Source organism: Mobula birostris, chromosome 1 (assembly GCF_030028105.1).
Source record: "Mobula birostris isolate sMobBir1 chromosome 1, sMobBir1.hap1, whole genome shotgun sequence".
Taxonomy (NCBI): domain Eukaryota; kingdom Metazoa; phylum Chordata; class Chondrichthyes; order Myliobatiformes; family Myliobatidae; genus Mobula; species Mobula birostris.
This window is the reverse complement of record NC_092370.1, coordinates 86115436-86137596: the sequence shown is the minus strand read 5'-3', so window position 1 is coordinate 86137596 and position 22161 is coordinate 86115436. Positions and strand designations below refer to the sequence as shown.

Sequence of the window (22161 nt, the reverse complement as noted above, 5' to 3'; positions counted from 1 at the left end):
GGCTTCTCACCCAAACCATCACACCTACAAATCTAATGCTATTTTTATAGCTACAGTATTACTTTACTGAATAGAGCAAGTAACTGGGTTAGTTATATCATTATTTATTTTGAGGGGAAATGAACACAAAAGGGAGGTTTTGATTGAGTTATTAGTGAGGCATATGAAATGAAATACATTGAACATTATTAATCTCCTTACTAAAGGAAGAATATTAATGCTGGTTGATTTGCGAGGAGAGGTTGGACAGGCCAGGCTTGTAACAACCGAAGCTTAACAGTGAGAGGAGACTTGGTTGAGACTGTTAAGATTCTGAGCTGAGTTGGAGAAAATGCTTCCACTTGTGGTAGAATCTCAAAGTTAACGTCAAAGTAAATTTATTATCACTGTACATATGTCATCATATACTATCCTGAAATTCATTTTCTTGCAGGCATTTAAAGGAAAATAAAGAAATACAACAGAATGTATGAAAAGCTATTTATAAAGAAAGACTGACAAACTAAAGTGCAAAATAAAACAAATTGTGCAAATAACAACAAAAAAAGAACATACTCAGAACATGAGTTGCAGTCCTTGAAAGTGAACCTGTAGGATGTGGAATCAGTTCAGATTGAAGTTATCGATGCCAGTTGTAGAGTAATAACTGTTCCTGAGCCTGGTGGTGTGGGACAAGGCTCCCGTGCCTTCTTCCCAATGGCAGCAGTGAAAAGAGAGCTGGATGGGTGGGGTCTATGATGATGAATACTGCGTTCTTGTGCCAGAGCTCCTTGTAAATGTGCTCAATGTGGAGAGGGTTTCACCTGTGATGGACTGGGTTATATCCACCACTTTCTGTAACTTTTCTGTTTCTGGGTATTAGTATTTCCATACCAGGCCATGATACATCCAGTTAGATCAGGGGTTCCTAACCATTTTAATGTCACGGATCCTTCCCATTACCAAGGGGTCCATGGACCCCAAGTTAGGAACTCTTGAGTTAGACAGTACTCTCCACAGCGCATCTAATGAAATTTGTCAAAGTTTTAGACGTCATGCCAAATCTACATGAACTTCTAAAAAAGTAAGAAAATTATCCAGAACTAGGGTTCACTGTTCACAAATGAGGAACTGGCCATTTAAGACAGAGACAAGGCAAAAGCTCTTCTCTCAGTTCTGGGTCTGTGAAACTCAATTTCTCAAGAGATAGTGGAAGAAAAGACATTAAATATTTCTTGAGACAGAGTTAGATAGAATCTTGAAAAATACACCTCTGAAAAGTTATGACATGTAGACAGAAATGTGGAGTTGAATTTTCAATAAGATCAGCTATGACATTATTTGATGTTGAAGGTAGAGCAGTGGATGTAGTGTATATGAATTTTAGTAACACATTTGATAAGGTTCCCCATGCGAGGCTCATTCAGAACGTAATGAGGCATGGGATCCAAGGAGACCTTGCTTTGTGGATCCAGAATTAGCTTGACCAAATTATGGTTATGGATGGTTCATATTCTGCATGAAGGACGGTGACCAGTGGTGTTCCACAGGGATCTGTTCTGGGGCCCCTCCTCTTTGTGATTTAATGGTAAGACTCTTGGCAGTGTGGAGGATTAGTGAGATCTTGGGGTCCATGTCCATAGGACACTCAAAGCTGATGTGCAGCTTGACAGTGTTGTTAAAGAAAGCATGTGGTGTGTTGGCGTTCATCAGCTGTGGGATTGAATTCAAGAGCCTTGAGGTAATGTTACAGCTATATAGGTCAGACCCCACTTAGAATACTGTGTTCAGTTCTGGTCACCTCACTACAGGAAGGATGTGGATACCATAGAGAGAGAGTGCAGAGGAGATTTACAAGGACATTGCCTGCATTGGAGAACATGCCTTATGAGAACAGGTTGAGTGAACTTGGCCTTTTTTCCTTGGAGTGACAGAGGATGAGAGGTGACCTGATTGAGGTGCATAAGATGATGAGAGGCATTGATCATGTGGATAGCCAGAGGCTTTTTCCCAGAGCTGAAGGGGCTAACACAAGAGAGCATAGTTTTAAGGTGCTTGGAAGTAGGTACAAGGGAAATATCAGAGCTAAGTTTTTCACAGAGAATGGTGGGTGGATGGGATGCACTGCCAGCGAAAGTGGTAGAGTCAGATACAAAAGGGTATTTTAGGAGACTCTTAGGTGAGTACATGGAGCTTAGAAAAATAGCGGGCTACAAGGAAGGGAAGCTAGAGGCAGCTTCGAGAGTAGGTTACATGGTCGGCACAACATTGTGTGCTGAAGGGCCTGTAATGAGCTGTATATTTTCCATGTTTCTATTAAATGCAGGAGTAGCCTACGTGGGCTCCAAATTTGAATGTTCCTGTTTGTATGTTATTACAAGGGATTCCTCCATATTGCTTTATCTACTCTTGCTAAAGAATAAATATATAGAATATTTACCTCTAGTGCCTAGTCATCTTGTAATCTTATCTTAGTAACAGCTGTTACATCAAATGCTTTGAGCTTTCACATGGACTTTAATCACTAATATGCCATTACCATTAACTCTTCCAATTTCTGTGTCACTCTGCCTATTGTGGGCCATCTTGCAACTTTTATATCAAAAACCAAACTGCTGGAGGAACAGTTTGCTTCACAGGGCATAGAGCATCCATGAAGCGAACTGGATTGAAAAGGGCCCAGACCTTTCACCTGGACTGATAGTGGATACTTTGGGTCAAAACCCTTTATCTGGATTTTTTGGTCTTTGACCTGCTGAGTTTCTCCAGCAGTTTGCTTCTTACCCCAATTTACAATATCTTCAGTCTCCATTGCAACTTTAATACTTTAAATTCTTGACCTTTCCTCACTTCCAAATTTACCTATATCTCACACCACTTTATTGACTTGGAACCTTGTTTTAAACATTGATTGCAATCGGTGAAGTTTTTTTTTCAAAAATCAATCACCTATGCAATGTGGGTAAAGCTGTATCCACTCTGTCCCCAGCATAGGTCCCTCATACCAGGGCATAGAGTACAGGACTCTGGAGGTCATGGTACAACTTGATAAAACCTTGCTTCAGCCACAACTACAAGAACAATGTGGGATGATTCCTCTGGAAGTCGCCAAGGATATTCACCAGGATGTTGATGAGATGGTATTTCAATTGTGCGGAGGATGTGTGGAGCAAGTTTTTTGTGCAGACTGGTGGGTGCCTGGAACGCGCTGCCAGGGATGTAAGTAAATATGACAGAGGCACTCAAGGGGCTCTTAGATAAGTACATGAATGTGCAGGAAATAGAATATGGACATTGTCTGGCCATTGTTTAGTTTCTTTGGGCATTTGATTACTAATTTAATTAGCTTGGCACATTGTGAGCCAAAGGGCCTGTTCCTGTGCTGTACTGTTCCATGTTTTATAATAACTACCTTCTCACAAGTCATTTAGCAATGGAGAATAAACATTGGTTTTGTCAGTGGTTCCACTGAAAGAGTGAAAGAATTCCTCACAACGCACAATTCTGTTTTGACCTTGGCACTCCTTTCCTCCTAGAAGACAAAAATTTAACTTTAATGAAACTTTTGGTAAACTCTCCAATTATCACCTTTTGCATCTATTTATGAAAAGAAAAAAAACTTTGAAGTTAAATAATCATTTGTCACACGTTTATCGAAACATACTGTGAAATGCGTTGTTTAGGTCAAATCAAATCGTGATTAATGTGCTGGGCAGTCCACAAGTGTTGCCATGCTTCTGGTGCTAACATAGCACACCCACAATTCACTAACCCTAACTGTATGTCCTTGCAATGTGGAAGAAAACTTAAGAGTCACTGCGAGAATATACAAACACCTTACAGACAGTGGCAGGAATTGAACCCCAACTGGTGATCGCTGGCACTGCAGTAGAGTTACACTAACCACTATAATACCTTGCCACCCAATATCTAAATCTGGTTTAAGGTACTGGTCAATGAGTTTTAATATGTATTTATATCATTGGCCTCAATCTTCCATTCATCTATGAGCTGCCTGCACTTTTCAATAACCTTGACAGGAAACCTGTTCTCAACTTTGACTGGAAAGGATTATGACTGAAATGGGCACATATGCCACTCTCCTTAATAACTACTTTTTTCAATTGGTACTGAAAACAGACATGGCAGTGTGGGACAGAAAAGGTTGTGACTCAAAGTTCAAAGTACCATAATTTCTAAGAGACATATGAGACTGTAGGTGCTAGAATTTGGAGTAAGGTAAACTATAGGAGGAAGTCAGTATTGATGGAGAGAAATGGACAGTCTCATTCTGGACCAGATGAAGGGTTTAGACCTGAAATGTTGCTATATTATAGCAACCTTTGAAATGTTGCAAAACAGCTAGTTTTGTAAATTATGTCAAATATAGCTGCAACCACATGGACCCAGGTTGGTGGTTACTCTTCACGGAAGGTCTGAGCTTGTACGCCCACTCTCCTCGTATGCTGATGGAAAGATGTTTTCAATATTCTGAGATTTATGTGATAATTGGATTGCAATTTATATTGGTCTCCTTCAGTTTGTTGGTGTTTCTTGTGGCTGATTTGTTAATCTTTTGTATGAGAGAGGCGGGTTGGGGGTTTTGACGCTACTATCACTGCTCTCTACTGCAAGTGAGGGGACCGTGGATTGTTATTGTTGCTGTTTTTCTGCAAGGAAATGTTGGGGATTTGTTGCTATTACTTTTTTCTGTGGGGGTGGTGGGGAATTTTGGGGTTGGCAAGTTTTGTTTATTTTTCTTTTTCATGCGGAGGGAAGGAGTTAATATCTTTTCTTTCAACACTTCCATGGTCTTTCTGTATTTCATGGCTATCTGAAGACAAATATCAGAATTGCACTGTACATGCACATTTTGACAATAAAATGAACCTTTGATCTATCAATTCTATTGGATTATGCTCTACTCAATTTGAAATAAAAGAAAATCCCAAAAACCTAAATAAATATACATTAACTTTATTTCAAATATACATCAAAATATAAAAACAGCCAAAAAAATAAACGTTTGTGCAAATTAATTTGTTATACAATACTGAAGGAAAGAGCAGAAACCTGTAGAATCCTGCACACAATGCTGGGTTTTTTAATTTAGTATGGTGCAAATATTTACCAAAATACTTTTCAAAAGTCACAGTGATGGTGTTAAATCAAAATAGCACCAGTGTATAAATAGCTTAAATTTACAAATTACAATTTTAAATTTTGTATACAAAAGGTGCTTTTTTTTAATATTGTTACAAGATTTCTACTCTATGTTAGAGTGTCAAATATTATCTCCAGGTTAGTTCTTCAGTCAGGTACTTCAAGTTGATAATGCTATGTTGTTCATTCTTTTGTAACAGATTCACCAACAAGTCGGATAGGGATACTTCCACATATATCTGTTTGTACCACGAGCAGTGCTTCGAATTTTCCTTCTGACTGTGGTTTGAACTGGACAGGCAGATTGATGTAGTGTTGAGCACTAGACAAAATAGCAGAGATGTTAAATGAAAACAACAAGAAGCAAAGTTTTCTTCCCCCCAAACTTTATGACTAATAACATTTTCTTAAAAATTTGGCTGGTCTGTTTATGTATCATCTATCCAACAGTGAAAAGCAGGAGAATAGTAACATACAAGCTGTTAATTTTAAAACCCACTCTATGCCCCCTCAAATATTACAAGTTTTGAAATAGGGGTGATCGTTTGGTTGAGATGTACTACTAAGTAATACTACTGCAAGAAATCCATTTTGTGGACAATCAAGAAACTAAGGTCGAAGTCTAAAAAAGATGTGAATGGAATACTGACTTTACTTTCAATAAGCACTGAAATAAAGGATAGATGATGTTCGTTATACAAAGCTTAGGGGATGGTTTACAAAAATGTGGGCAACAATCTTATTTTCTCAGTTAAGAACCTATTAAAACTAAGAAAAAAAGTTTCTTGAGATTAGGCCAATTGAAAATTATAGCTTTATTCTTCCAATTTCTCATCAATTGATAAATGTTATTTATTTATAGGGAGGAAATGCAGGGCAATGTGATAGTCCGGTGGTTAGCCCCGTGTCTTCATAGCTCCAGGAATCAGGCTTGACTCTGACCTTGAGTACTATTTGTGGGAGTTTGTAAATTTCCTGTGATGACATGGGCTTCTGGGTGCTCCGGTTTCTACCCATATCCGAAGATGTACTGGTCAGTAGATTAAATGGGTACTGTAAATTGCCACTAAAGTAGGCAAGAGAGATAATGGAAAGGCCATATTATTGAGATTGAGCTCCAAGGGAATGACAAGATCGCTCTGCTGGAAACTAGTATGTAGCTGATGGACAGAATCACTTCCACCTATTTTGCAGTAAGGAGGAGAAAGGAATACGTTAGATTGTTTTTAAATCACAAATGCCATATTAGGAAGTTAGTGAGAAACAAAAAAGGGAAGGACTGAAAGAAATCTACACGCTGGTACACTGTAATAAAGAGCCTACTGAAGATCCAAATTTATCTTGTATTGACCTTCTGCAACTTCTGGGACATGGAGAGATCAAGAAGCAAACATGCTTTACAAGTCCACAAGGTGTTCCAAATTACTTTGCAATTAAACCCTTTGTAAGTGTAAAACTCTTGGTAAACTCTCCTATCAGAAAAATAATAAATTCATCAATAGTTATTTGGTAATCTCAGTCAGGGATTTGGTAAAACATGTTACTTCAGTGACCATGTCACAGAGAAGGGTAAAAGAAATGTTTTATTGAATCAAGTTCATTTCGGGCATTTTTATTGATTAAGGGTGCAGTCAAATTTGAAATATTAAAGCAATTCTTCCACTGCATTCCATTTTGCTTATCGTTGATTTTTAATTTGCTCAGCTTTGGAGCTTACTCTGTCAAATGAAAGAGAATTATACACATGCATGTTCTATCTTTTGTCCAACACACAGAAAGATGTATTCCTTTCTGCAATGAAAGCATGAAGCAAATAACTTAATATAAAAACACAAAGGTCAAGAAGAGAACCCAAATCTTCTGCGAAGCAGTTCATACATGAGGTTTGAAATTTAATTTGCTCGAGTATTTGCTTCTTTTTATCTTGTGTTTCTTATTGGTCACTCACCGCAATGAATAATTGGAATGCTTGATATAAAATGGTTCTCTGGGATTTACAAACTTCAGCTGCAAATCAATACCAAAAGCATTAGCATAGCCACAAGCAAATACAAACATGCTCATTCCAAACATTCGTTTTAAAATTACCATTTTACCAAATAGCTTAAGTTATCAGCAATGGTGTCAAACTTCATATCTGAAAAGCTTTTGAACACCATTTTAGTTATTGGCATGAAGCAAGACTGCAAATGAAATTCACATGCATCACTCTATTAGCAGCATTATTCTTCTTTCTTAGAAAACTTATGTGCAAAAAAAACTGGGCTAGATTAATTAAAGATTTCACTGCCATTTGTAATTATTCCCAGCAGTAATTTGCACAATGCAAAAAAACTGATAAAGAATAGGGTCAATGAACAACTTGCAAATAAAACCAAAGTTTACATAGTAGAACCAACCAACAAGGGCCAAGAACCCAAGTCCTTGACCCCTTGCACTTCTCCCAATGAAGGTACTGACAAGCTTTAAGTACACTGAATCTTATCTTTAAAAACTTGTTATTTACTTTTTGCTTGAAATCATAAACACTTGCTTATCATCTTCTATCAAACACTAATCTTTTTCCTCAAACTGCCATGGTTCTTTCTAATTAAGTTGCTGATTTAGAACATACAAGTTCTCATTTATAAAAAAAAAGATTTTGATTAGAACGGATGTTATAGCACCCGCTGCTTTTGCTATCATCTCAGAGATAAATTAGACCATATTTCTTTAACAATCTTTTATTGCATGCAAACAAAACTTACTTCATCTATCAAAGTGTTGACTTAATACAAAGTATGTGTAATTTTCTCTCAAGATTTTAAAACATCATGTCACCTTTATCTTTCGGACATATATATTCAATTAAGGTTTGCTTTTTCCTGGCCTGTCTAGAATCATGGAAAGGGTCTTCAATCTAGGATTCAGTTTCTCCAGAGACTGATGCTGCCTGAAAGTGTGAAGTGATAAACGCTGGATGATTGAAGTTCACGGCGAAGGACAAAGTTAATGGCAGGATTCTCAACAGCATGGAGGAACAGAGGGATCTTGGGATTTGAGTGTATTCCTATTTTACATTGACTGTTCTATTTATTATAAATTATGATTACACATTTAGATGGAGATGTAACAAAGATTTTTACTCATGTATGTGAAGGATGTAAGAAATAAAGTCAAATTCAATTCAATGCCCAAGTCCCCAGATGCTTCAAAGTTGCCATGCAAGTTGATAGGATGGTTAAAGCGGCATATGCTATGTTGGCTTTTATTAATTGGGGATTAAGTTCAAGAGCTATGAGCAAACGTTCCAGCATGTAAAACTCTGGCGAGACCACACTTGAGAGTGTCCCATTATAATAAGGATGTGGAAGATTTTGAAAAGGTGCAGATGAGATTTCCAGGCTACTGCCTGGATTAAAGAGCATATCGGCTGAAGAGAGCTAGGGCTAAGGATTTTCTCACTGGAGCAAAGGAGGACAAGAAGAAACATGATGGAGGCATAGATATAGTGGGTAGACATCTTTTTCCCAGCATGGCATTGGCTAATACAAGAAGACACATTTTAAGGTGATGGCAACAAAGTATAGGGGGATGTTAGAGGAAGATTTAAAAAAAATACCGCATGGTAAGGCACTTCAGGGGGTATAGTAGATGCTGATACACTGAGGACATTAAGAGATTCTTTGATGATTACATGGATGAAAGCAAATGGAAGGCTATGTGGGAGGGAAGTGTTAGATTGATTTGGAGTAGGTTGAACGGTCAGCACTACACTGTGGGCTGAAGAGCAGGTACTTGTGCTGTACTATTCTACAGCATGGGGTTATCTATTTATTACTGACTTCAGAAGTTATTTCTTTGCACAGAAAGTTAAAAGGAAGTTACAAATGTCACGCCACTCTTCAAGAAGGGAGAAAGGGAGAAGAAAGGAAAATATATGCCAGTTAGCCTGACCTCAGTGTTGGAAAGATGTTACAGTCAATTGTTAAGGATGTTGTTTCAGGGTACTTGGAGACGCATACTAAAATAGGCCTAGGTCAGCACGATTTCATGAAGGAAAGATCTTGCCTGACAAATCTATTGGAATTATTTGAGGATATACCAGGCAGGATAGACAAAGGAGATTCAGTGGATGTTGTTTATTTGGATTTTCAGAAGGCCATTGTTAAGATACTGCACACACAAGACTGCTTAACAAGAAAGCAACCCAGTATTACAGGAAAGGTGCTAGTCTGGGTAGAAGTTTGGCTGACTGGCAGGAGGCAAAGTGTGGAATAAAGGACCTTTTCTGGTTGGTGCCAGTGACTAGTGGTGTTCCACATAGTTCAGTGTTGGGGCTGCTGCTTTTTATGCTATATGTCAATGATTTGGATGGCCAAGTTTGCAAACATACAAAGATAGGTGAAGGGCAGGTTGTGTTGAAGTAGGGAATCTGCAGGAGTTGGGACAGATTGGGAGAATGAATTAAGAAATAGCACATGGAATATAGTGTAGGGAAGTGTATGGTCATGCAGTTTGGTAGAAGGAATAAAGGCGTAGATTGTTTTCTAAGTGGGGAGAAAATTTTTTAAAAAATCAGAGGTGCAAAAGGGACTTGGGCAGGATTCCCAAAGGTTAACTTGCAGATTGAATCGGTGGTAAGGAAGACAAATGCAATGTTAGCATTAATTTCCAGAGGACTAGAATATAAAAGCAAGGGTGTAATGCTGAGGCTTTATAAGGCACTGGTTAGACCACACTTGGGAGTATTGAGAGCAGTTTTGGACCTCTTAACCAAGAAAAGGTATGCTGGCATAGAAGGTCCAGAGGAGGTTCATGAAAATGATGGTGGGAATGAAAAGGTTAGTGTACGTGGAACATTGAATATCTCTGGGCTTGTATTGCTAGAATTTAGAAGAAATAGGGTGATCTCATTGAAACCTAGTGAATACTGAAAGGCCTAGATAGGGTGGATTTGGAGAGGATGTTTCCTATAGTGGGTGAATCTAGGGCCAGAGGGCACAGGCTCAGGATAGAGGGACATCCAGTTAACACCGAGATGAGAAGCAATTTCTTTAGCCAGAGGTTAGTGAATCTGTGGAATTCATTGCCACAGAGAGCCGTGGAGGCCCCGTCATTGGGTATATTTAAAGTAGAGGCTGATAAGATTCTTGCTTAGTCAGGGTGTCAATGGTTACAGGGAAAAGGCAGGAGAATGTGGCTGAGAGGGATAATAAATCAGGCTTGATGGAATGGCAGAGCAGTCTTGTTGATCAGAGTGGCCTAACTTTGCTCCTATGTCTTATGGTCTGATGGTCTTTGGAATTCTCTAAAGGTTCGAAACAGTTGTATGGTGAAGATCATCTTAATATCTAAATATAAAAAAAACTAGTCAACGTTTAAAATTAATGCAGCTTAAACATTCATGAAGCATGGTAACATTCTGGCATAGCAATCCACTTGATTGTCACCTTACATCCTAAATGTAAACCCTTTCTACCACTTCGGTACAATAGTTGCAATGCAATGCATTCCAAACCAATAACAACTTTAACAATAATCCCAACCATTATGATCTTGATGAACAAAGGCTGCAGAAGACTGGGAACAGTATCATCTACAAGACCCTCCAAGTTATCTACTAATTTGAATTGGAAATAGATCATTGTCCCTTCAATGTGCTCAGGTTCAAATCTCAGATCTCCCCATTTATTATTTGGCAGACAGCTCTAATTCAAAAGTTAAGGTTTCCTTTCTAAAGGCAATTAGAAATTAACTTTGCTAACAATAGTGATATTACATTAATAAATGATTTAAGCTGATCTACATCAGTAATTTGTGTGTCAACAATGCTATTTATACCTAGGATCCACTGATAAATTCCAAATAAGCAGACCAGTTAATATTTGAAACTTATAAACAAGTTTTATAAACACAACTTAAAAACAAAGCTCTCCAGTCAATGATACAAACACAAATGGCAGTGGACCTACAAAGTGTAGCAGATCAACACAATCCACTGTCTACAGGAAAATGTTTGTCATTCAATTGAAGAAACATATTTGCCTTTGTATATTGCAATACTATTGTTATACATTTAGCATAAGTATGCTGTGACACAACTTAAAAATAATATCCTCATTTTAGACTATGCTTAAACTTACTCACAGGAAAGAGAAACTCACCGAATGTGCAACGGAGGAACTGTTACGTAAGTGAACCTTTAATGTGCTTGACTCCCGAACAGGTGTTACAGGGAATGAGTACAAATCATCAGGAGCATAGACACCTTTGAATGACACCTCTCGCCTACAAATAACAAAATTTAAATTATACCCGTAGATTTAGTCTTTCAGTGAAATCTTTTGCAATACTTTCATGCCACAGAAACAGAACTTTCAATGCAGCAATGGAACAAACTAAACAATTCTTAACAAGCAACGCATTTTCTCCATATTAAGTTTCGAAACAAATGATAATTTTGTTAGAATTGAAAGCCAAGCATATATTTGGAAATTGATAACTGCACAGGTATGCTATATATGGATTTCCACAGAAATGGATGATCTGCTAAACAGGAATTCAAGGACTGGTAAAGAAAAAAAAACTGGCTCAGAAAAGGGGGTGGGGGTGGTTTTCAAAGTCCAAATCTATTATCAAAGAGCATGCATATCAATCACCATATACTACGCAGAGGGTCATTCACAATAGACACAAAACAGCAATAGAATTAGTGAAAAACTCAACACAAAGATTGGCAAACAACCAAAGTGCAAAAGTCAAACTCCAAATACAAACATAATAATAATAATAATAATAATAGATAAATAAGGAATAAGTACTATTGAGAACATAAATTGCAGAGAACTTGAAAGTGAGTCCATAGGTTGTGGAATCGGTTCAGTACTGAAGCTGGTTCAGGAACGTGGTGGTTGAAGAGTAATAACTGTTTCTTAACAAGGTGGTGTTGGACCCAAGACTCCTGTACCTCCTTCCTGATGGTAGTAGCAAGAAGAGCATAGCCTGGATTGTGGGAGGTCCTTAATGCTGATTTTTTTCTAGCATCTCTCCATGAAGATGTGCTCAATGGTGGGGAAAGGTTTTTTCCCTGTGATGCACTGGGCCGTATCCTGTACTTTTTGCACACTTTTTCTTTTATGGACATCGGTGTTTCCATACCAGGCTGTGATGCAACCAGTCAGGATCACAAGAGGGTTGCAATTTAACAGTAGCCTTTCCAGTTGGAATGAATTAGGCATTGGCATTCTTCACTGTTTTGTGCTGGGGCAAATGTTATTTTTGAAGTTAGACATGTAGGGCAAAGTTTCAAACTTCAACAATGGCACAAAGGGGGATGAAAGTAAGTGGAAGTCCAAGGAGGGAAGGCAAATTCAAGAGGCTGGTGGCAAGGGCAGATGTTTAACTACTAACACAATGCAGAAGTGCAAAATTATAACATTTTGATATAAATAGTGCAAATTATACAGCAAATAGTACTGTTTTAAAGGGGGAGCATTAATAAACATCTGCGTGAGAAAGCAATTACTTAAGTAAAGGAAATTTCAGCTATGAGGTCAACTACAGAAACTAATATTCTTCTTAGAGCAGAGAAGACTAAACTAACTGACAGAAGTGCACCAAATCTAGACTTACTTAGATAATGTAAATAGCAAACTGTTCCCATTATAGCATGGCTTAAGGACTAAAGGATGCAGAATCAACTTAGAGTAACTTTTAGGGGTAAAGCGAGGAAAATCTTTGTGCAGTATACAGTTATGATTTAGAATATACTGCTTGAAAGTATGAATAATGTAAATTTTATTTTGGCTTTTAAAAAGCTTGATAAATATTTAAAAATTGAAAATATCGATGGGAAAGACAGCATGGAAATGAACATAATTGATCACGTCCAAAAGCATAAAAATAACACACTTCTACAGACATACTGTTAAAAGTATCCTGTTTGGTCGTATTATAGTCTCTTAAGGCAATTCGAACGTGCAGGAACACAAGGTGTTGCAGAGCAGTGGATTCAGCCTGATGTATCCCTCCCACTCTACAAGGCAAAGATCCCCACCATCTATGCCATGCCATTTTCATGCAGCTACTACTGGATAGGAGATACAAAACCTGAAGTCCCACACAGCCATGTTAAGAACAACTATGTATCTTTAATCATTTGGTTCTTGAACCAACTGGCATAACCCTAAATGCTATAGTATAGCAACACCATAACCACCTTGCACTAAAATTTGTGCAGTTTTGGGCTCCTTATTTTAGGAAGGATATACAGACTTTGGAGAGGGTTCAGAGAAGATTCACAAGAATGATTCCAGGAATGAAAGGGTTACCATATGAGGAATGTCTGGCAGCTCTTGGGCTGTATTCCCTGGAGTTCAGGAGAATGGGGGAGGGGGATCTCATAGAAACATTCCAAACATTAACAGGCCTGAACAGATTAGATGTGGCAAAGTTATTTCCCGTGGTAAGGGAGTCTAGGACAAGAGGGTATGACTTCAGGATTGAAGGATGTCCATTTAAAACAGAGATGTGGAGAAATTAATCAGAGGGTGGTAAATCTGTGGAATTTGTTGCCACTAGCGGCTGTGGAGGCCAAGTCATTGGGTGCATTTAAGGCAGAGATAGATAGTTTCTTGATTAGCCAGGGCATCAAAAGGTATGGGGAGAAGACAGGGGAGTGGCGATGACTGGAAGAATTGGATCAGCCCATGATTGAATGGCAGACTCGATGGACCAAATGGCCTACTCCTGCTCCTGTATTTTATGGCCTTAAAATTGACTGTTTTTGTTCTGATTGTATTCTTTCTTGTAAAAGTATATTCTGCAAATACTTGATTACACCTATATAAGTGTAGATTTATGCACCTGAAAGTAAATTCAATTTTGACTAAAAAAGTCAAGTTACAACTAAATAAAACTTTGGTTAGGCTGCATTTGGAGTTGTGTGTGCAATACTGGTCACTCCATCATAGGAAGGACGTTGGAATTCTTTGAGGAAGTAACATACAGGGTAGTCAAAGAAGAGTCACTGGACGTTGTTTACTTGGATTTTTAGAAGTCCTTTGACAAATTGCTGCACATAAGGCTGCTTAACAAGTTAAGTGTCCATGGCATCACTACAGGTCATGGTGCAACTGTACAGGATGCTGCTGAGTCCGCACTTTGAGTATTGTCTTCGGTTTCAGTTGCCCTGCTATGAGAAAAATGTTATTAAACTGGAGATTACAAGGATACTGTCAAGGCTTGAGGGACAGGTGAAAGGTCTCAACCCGAAACGTCGACTGTTTATTCCTTTCCATAGATGCTGCCTGGCCTGCTGAGTTCCTCCAGCATTGTGTGTGTGTTGCCTTGAGGAACTGAGTTGTAGGAGGTGATCTTACAGAGGTGTATAAAATCACGAGGGACATAGATAGGGTGAATGCACCAGCCTTCTTGTCAGAGTTGGGGTATCAAGAAATAGAGGGGCATAGAGTTAAGGTAAGAGGGGAAAGATTTAAAAGGAACTTGTGGGGCAACTATATATTTTGCCTTAAACAGGAAGGGTAGTATCTATGTGGAATTGACTGCCACAGGAAATGGTTGAGGCAGGTACAATAACAATTTCAAAAAGACAGTTGGACTGTTGCATAGATTATAAAGGTTTAGAGATTAGGGGCCAAATGTTAGCAAAAGGGACCAGCCTGGAGGAAGCATCGTAGACAAGTTGGGCCAAAAAACCCAAGTTGAGCCAAAAGTCATACATGTATGACTCTGACCATCAACAGCATCTCCATGGCATGGTAGGTTTAAAAAAAAAGATATACTGTAAATACATTCAGAATACTGGGACTAAACAAAAGCAGAGAGAATAAGTACAAAGTACTTGTAGTGAAACTTAATAAAACACTCATTTGGCCAGAACTAGCAGAGTTTTGGTTTTAAGTGTTGACTGCTACAACAGAGAAAGAAGGTTTTAAGGAGGTTTGCAGGAGATTTACCAGAATGATTCCAAGGATGAGGGACTTGAGTTGAAAACTCAATTGGGAACTGGGCAGATACGTACTATTCTTGCAAACAGTGGTCATTGTGGCTTTTTTCAATATTAACCTGTGATTCATGAAACCTAAATATTCATAATTAGGAGATGAGACTATGGTAAAGAGAAATGAATAATTAATTCATTTCAGGCAATGACAAAATCAAACAAACAGTGATGTTCACAACAAACAGGTGTTTAACATAGTGTCAACTACACTTAGGTGGGTTCTGCTATTAAAGATACCAAGTAAGATACAAACAAAAATTGTAGCAAAGAATGCAAAGCTTGTCATACTTCACCGGAAAAACAATAGATTGAACGAGACCAATATTGTACTCTAACTTAATGACTTGTAGCAAATATTTTCTTACTGACCCAGTTTTGGTTAATCTTTCTGACAAAGACTTCCTTGTTTTCACTGCCGTTTCTGTTCTTATTAGTTGTGGGGCTGAACTGGTTTCCTTGGAGCTCATTTTGGGGTTTGTTCCCTGGAAAATAAATGCGTTTATTGCAAATACAAGGAATTCTGCAGATGCTGGAAATTCAAGCAACACACATCAAAGTTGCTGGTGAACGCAGCAGGCCAGGCAGCATCTCTAGGAAGAGGTACAGTTGACGTTTTGGGCCGAGACCCTTCGTCAGGACTAACTGAAGGAAGAGATAGTAAGAGATTTGAAAGTGGGAGGGGGAGGGGGGGCATCCAAAATGATAGGAGAAGACAGGAGGGGGAGGGATGGAGCCAAGAGCTGGACAGGTGATGGCAAAAGGGATATGAGAGGATCATAGGACAGGAGGCCCAGGGAGAAGGAAAAGGTGGGGGGGGGGGGGGAAAAGAACCCAGAGGGTGGGCAAGGGGTATAGTGAGAGTGAGAGAGTGAGTGAGTGAGTGAGAGAGAGAGAGAGAGAGAGAGAGAGTGAGAGAGAGTGAGAGTGAGAGAGAGAGAGAAAATGTGTGTATATAAATAACTAACGGATGGGGTACGAGGGGGAGGTGGGGCATTAGTGGAAGTTAGAGAAGTCAATGTTCATTAGCGAGATCGTTTTGCTGAACACCTACGCTGTCCGCCAGAGAAAGCAGGATCTCCCAGTGGCCACACATTTTAATTCCACATCCCATTCTGATATGTCTATCCACGGCCTCCTCTACTGTAAAGATGAAGCCACACTCAGGTTGGAGGAACAACACCTTATATTCTGTCTGGGTAGCCTCCAACCTGATGGCATGAACATTGATTTCTCAAACTTCCGCTAATGCCCCACCTCCCCCTCGTACCCCATCCGTTATTTATTTATATACACACATTCTTTCTCTCTCTCCTTTTTCTCCCTCTGACTATACCCCTCGCCCATCCTCTGGGTTTTCCCCCCCTCCCCCTTTTCCTTCTCCCTGGGCCTCCTGTCCCATGATCCTCTCATATCCCTTTTGCCAATCACCTGTCCAGCTCTTGGCTCCATCCCTCCCCCTCCTGTCTTCTCCTATCATTTCAGATCTCCCCCTCCCCCTCCCACTTTCAAATCTCTTACTAACTCTTCCTTCAGTTAGTCCTGACGAAGGGTCTCGGCCCGAAACGTCGACTGTACCTCTTCCTAGAGATGCTGCCTGGTCTGCTGCGTTCACCAGCAACTTTGATGTGTGTTGCGTTTATTACACATTTCTTTGCTATTAAATGGGGAAGAATGTATCCAAAATTATATCAATATAAAAACTTGTATAAACAAAAATAATTCCTGCATCCAAACAGCTTTTCCAGGCAATTAACATTGTCTACAGAGACTTTAACAAGGATTTTTAGCGAAGTTTCATGAGAGGCTAGTCCAGATGGTTAAGTTGCGTGATATTCAGGATGAAATAGTCAATTGAGTTTAGCACTGGCTCCGTGGGAGAAGACAGAGTGCTAGTAGATGCTTGGCTCTCACTGGAAGTTTGTGACTAGTGGCATGCTGCAGGGATCTGGGCTGGCTATGTTATCATCTATATTAATGATTTCAATGACAATATGACAAAATGGATCAGCAAATTTGCGGATAACATCAAGATAGAAAGAAGGGACAGTGGACAGCGAGGAAGGCTATAAAAGCTTGCAGTGGGATCTGGACCAGCTGGAAAATGGGAGATGGAATTAAATGCAGATAAGGTATTGCACTTTGGGAGGACAAACCAGGATACAACTTACATGGTGAGTGGTAGGGTACTGAGGTGTGCGAGAAAACAAGGGGATCTGGGAATACAAACTTATAATTCCTTGAAAGTGGCATCACAGGTAAATAGGGTTGTAAAGAGAGCATTTGGTACATTGGCTTTCCTGGAACATAGGGAATGAGGGGAGATTTGATAGAGGTATACAAAACGATCAGGGGTATAAATAGGGTAAATACATGCAGTTTTTTTCCCCCTTGAAGTTGGGCGAGTCTAGAACCAGAGGTCATAGATTTAAGGTGAAAGGTGAAATGTTTAGGGGGAACCTGAGGGGAAACTTCACTTCACTCAGATGGTAGTGCAAGTAGGAAACTGCCATCTGAAGAGGTGGATGCTGGCCAGCACATACTAGATGGGCTGAAGGGCCTGTTTCTGCACTGTAGTGCTCTATGACTCTTTGTCCTTAAATTAAACACTCATAAATGTCACCCAACAGCCTCCTACATTACACTGAAAATAAACATCAGCCTATCCAATCTCTCCTCATAACTTCAATCCTTCATTCCAGATATTAGCCTGGTGAATCACTTCCACATTCTCTCAGTTGTTTACCAAATCTTTCCAGTGCATGTGGATACCAATGGCATGGGTAGGACGAGTGACAAGGTTCTACAAAATGAGTTCAAGGAGTTAGGCGCTAAGATGAGAGCAGGACTTCCAGGGTTGTGATCTCAGGATTGCTACCCGTGACACTTGCTGGTGAGGCCAGAACGTGGAAGATTATAGAGTTTAATATCTGGCTAAGGAGTTGGTGTAGGAGAGAGAGCATAAGATTTTTGGATCATCGACTCTCTTCCAAGGAAGGTGAAACCTGTGCAGAAGGGACAGTTTGCTCCTGAACTGGAGAGGGACTAATATCCTAGTAGGAAGGCTTGTTAGTGCTGCACAGTGCCCTGAACTGCGATATTTTTCAATGCAATTAGTATTGTAGGAAAGGTGGGTGAGCTCAGGGCATGGATCAAGATCTGGAATTAGGACATTGTAGCTACTGGTGAGATTTAGTTGCAGGTATGGCAGCTCAATATTCTGTGGTTCCATTGTTTTAGATGGGAGGGATTAAAGGGATTTAATCTGTACAAAGAAGTCTCAATGGGAGAGAATGCAATACTGGGAATACAATTGGGAATGAGACAGGGCAGGTGACAGAAGTTTTGTAGGAGAACACTCTAGATCCGTGACCACAATACCATTAGTTTCAAAGTAAATATGCAAAGAGATTGGTCTGGTCCGTAGGTTGAGATTCTAAATTGGGGAAGGCTAATTTTGATTGTATCAGAAGTGATCTGCCAGGTGTGGATTGGGACAGGCTGTTTTCCGGCAAAGATGTACTTGGAATGTGAGAGACCTTCAAAAACAAAATTTTGAGAGTACAAAGCTTGTATGTGCCTGTCAGAATAAAGAGTGAAGATAACAAGTGTAGGGAACTTTGGTTTTCAAGAGATATTGAGGCCCTGGTAAGAGAGAAAATAACAGGTATAGGCAAGTAGGAACATATGCCGTGTTCATGGAGTACAAGAAATGCAAGAGGAAATTATAGGCCGGCCAGTCTGACATTAATTGTGGGAAAGTTATTCTAAGGGACCAGATATATAAATATTTGGATAGACATGTACTGATTAAGGATAGTCAGTATGACTTTGTGTATGGTAGGTCATGTCTAACCAATCTTGTAGAGTTTTTCGAGGAAAGTGGATGAAGGCAAGGCAAGGCAGTGTATGTTGTCTACATGGACTTTAGTAAGGCATTTGACAAGGTCCCGCATAGGAGGCTGGTCAAGAAGGTTTAGTCCCTTGGCATTCAGAATGAGGTAGTAAACTGGATTAGATATTGCCTTTGTGGGAGAAGCCAGAGAGTGGTAGCACAGCGTTGCCTCTCTGACTGGAGGTCTGTGACTAGTTGTGTGCCGCAAGAATTGGTGCAGGGTCCTTTCTTGTTTGTCACCGAAATCAATGATCTGGTTGATAATGTGGTTAACTGGATCAGCAGATCTGTGGATGACACTAAGAGGGGGGTATAGTGGACAGAGAGAAAGGCTATCATTGCTTGCAGGGGGATTTGCAGCAACTGGAAAAATGGGCTGAAAAATGGCAGATGGAATTTAATGCAGACAAGTGCAAGGTTCTGCACTTAGGTAGGACCAACTAGGGTGAACAGTAAGGCACTGAGGAGTGTGGTAGAACAAAGTGATCTGGAATTACAGGTACATAATTCATTGAAAGTGGTGTCACAGGTAGATAGGGTTATTAAGAAAGCTTTTGACACATTGGCCTTTTATAAATTAATGCATTGAGTACAAAAGATGGGATGTCATGTTGAAGTTGTATAAGACGTTGGTGAGGTCTATTTCGGAGTACTGTATGCAGTTTTGGTCACCTACCTACATGAAAAATGGAAACAAAGTTGAAAGAGAAAATTTACAAGGATATTACCTGGTCTGGAGGACCTGAGTTATAAGAAAAGATTGAACAGGTTAGGACTGTATTCTTTAGAACGTAGAAAACTGAGAGGAGATTTGATAGAGGTATACAAAATTATGAGGGATCAAGATAGGGTAAATGCAAGCAAGCTTTTTCCACTAAGTTGGGTGGGACTACAGTCAGAGGTCATGGCTTAAGGGTGAAAGGTGAGAAGTTTAAGGGGGACGTGCAGGGGAAACATCTTCACTCAGAGGGTCACGAGAGTGTGAAATGTACTGCCAGCACAAGTGGTCCACGTGATTTCGATTTCAGCACTTAAGAGAAGTTTGGATATAGTTGAAGTCAGAAGTTTACATACACCTTAGCCAAATACACTTAAACACAGTTTTTCACAATTCCTGACATTTAATCCTAGAAAACATTCCCTGTCTTAGGTCAGTTAGGATCACTATTTTATTTTAAGAATGTGAAATGTCATAATAATAGTAGCGAGAATGATTTATTTCAGCTTTTACTTCTTTCATCACTTTCCCAGTGGGTCAAAAGTTTACATACACTTTGTTAGTATTTGGTAGCATTGCCTTTAAATTGTTTAACTTGGGTCAAATGTTTTCGGTTGCCTTCCGCAAGCTTCTCACAGTAAGTTGCTGGAATTTTGTTCCATTCCTCCAGACAGAACCGGTAACTGAGTCAGGTTTGTAGGCCTCCTTGCTACAATAGCAGCAGGAAGGGAAATAGGCATCCAATGCAAAGTACCTGTGTGGCCATTCTCCTCAATAATAAATATACCTTTTTGGATACTGTGGAGGGCGACGATCTTCCAGGGGTGGGGGGAACCACACTAACCAGGTCTCTGGCACTGTGGCACAGAAGGGAAAGGGGCGAAGAGGACTGCAGAAGTGAGAGAGGAATAGACACGAGATCATGAGATTCTGTGGACTCGATAGAGAGACCCGGATGGTATGTTGCCTCCCAAGTGCCAGGGTCAGGGTCATTTTGGATTGGCTTCATGACATTCTAAAGGGGGAGGGTGTGTAGCCAGACGTCTCGATATATATTGGCGCCAATGACATAGGCAGGTAAGGTCCCCAAGAAAGAATTTAGTGAGACAGGTAGAAAGCTGAGAGGTAGGATATCCAGTGCCTGTGCCACATGCCAGGGAGGGTAAGAATAGGATGATCTGGCAGATTCATGTGTGGCTGAGAAGCTGGTGCAGGGTTTAAGACTTCTGGATCATTGAGATCTCTTCTGGGGATGGTACAACTTGTACAAAAAGGGCGGGTTACACCTGAACCCAAGGGAGACCAATATCCTTGCAGGCAAATTTGCGAAAACTATTGTGGAGGGTTTCAACTAATTTGGCAATGGGATAGGAACCAGACTGATAGAGGAAGGGATAGGGCTGTTAGTTTACAAGTAGAGATAATGTGTCGTGAGACTGTCAGAAAGCAGTCAGATGGTAAGGCAATATTGCAGTCAGTGGAATGAGTTTCAGTGTAGAAGGGAGACAAAATCGAAAAAGGTATTGGATACAGGTGTAACGTTCCGTTATTTTGGCTCGTGTATGTCTAGGGGAAATCCCGCCCAGCACCTGCTTCAGCAGTCCCCTCAGGGTCAATCGTCGCCCGAATCAATCACAAACATCAATCATCAGCCAGCACACCCAGTAAATTTTAACACATACACTTTATAGATATTACTAATTCTAGGGCATTAATATACATGTGATACAGAGAGGAAAGTAATGAAAAAAAAGGCGCCAACACTTATTCAAAGTCCAAGTTCTTCGCGCGCTACCGTTGGAGCTCAAGTTCGACGTCAGACGACCACCCGAATTCCGTCGACCCACGGCTCGGGACCACCCGAAGTGATCGACCGGAGCCTCTCCGCACGTCCGCCGTCCTCCTCGTCTCTCCTCCCGACTCCCCGCCAAAACTCAGTCCACAGTCATATCATACAGCATGGCATCCGAAAACAAAACGATACATAACCACCCATTGGCTAATAGCACCCTCTTATCACCCTCTAAACCACAATAAACTGCTAGCGCAAACTCTCTGCAGCGTTAAAACACAACAAAGCCGCATTCCACAGATTAACATAACAAAAATCGCCATTTTAAATGTAACAAAAGAAAGACCCCGTACACTCTCCCCCCACCTAAAAAAAGTCATGCCCTCATGACGTTAACAGAATTCACTAGTACTCCTTGTAAAACACAAAACCCAACCCAGGTGCATAAAGCAGTGACATAACTTTGCAGGGCAGTAGAGATTACACCCTGCTCTCCCGGCGCTATATAAGTGAGTCTTTCCGGGGGATGCCTACTCCTCTGAGGCCTCAGGACTTCCTCTGTGGACTCTCCCTGTTCAGACACCCCAGGTGACCCCTCGAGCCGATCTGTC

The 22161-nt window shown here is 40.1% G+C and overlaps 1 protein-coding gene across 10 annotated transcripts in view; it reads right to left on the bottom strand.

The window, feature by feature from the left end:
• Positions 1 to 4948: 4948 nt before the first annotated feature.
• cep192 (centrosomal protein 192) overlaps positions 4949 to 22161 on the bottom strand; it is a 228056-nt gene continuing 210843 nt past the window's right edge. For 5 of the 10 annotated variants that reach the window (XM_072258373.1, XM_072258382.1, XM_072258388.1 and 2 more), the window contains 4 exons: positions 15518 to 15630; positions 11289 to 11412; positions 7091 to 7149; positions 4949 to 5464 (listed from right to left, as the gene is read on the bottom strand). In XM_072258373.1, coding sequence (XP_072114474.1) covers positions 5326 to 5464; positions 7091 to 7149; positions 11289 to 11412; positions 15518 to 15630 — 435 coding nt within the window. In that variant the 3' untranslated portion in view covers positions 4949 to 5325. The remainder of the gene's footprint in view (positions 5465 to 7090; positions 7150 to 11288; positions 11413 to 15517; positions 15631 to 22161) is intronic. The other 5 variants (XM_072258424.1, XM_072258432.1, XM_072258441.1 and 2 more) reach the window with 3 other exon arrangements.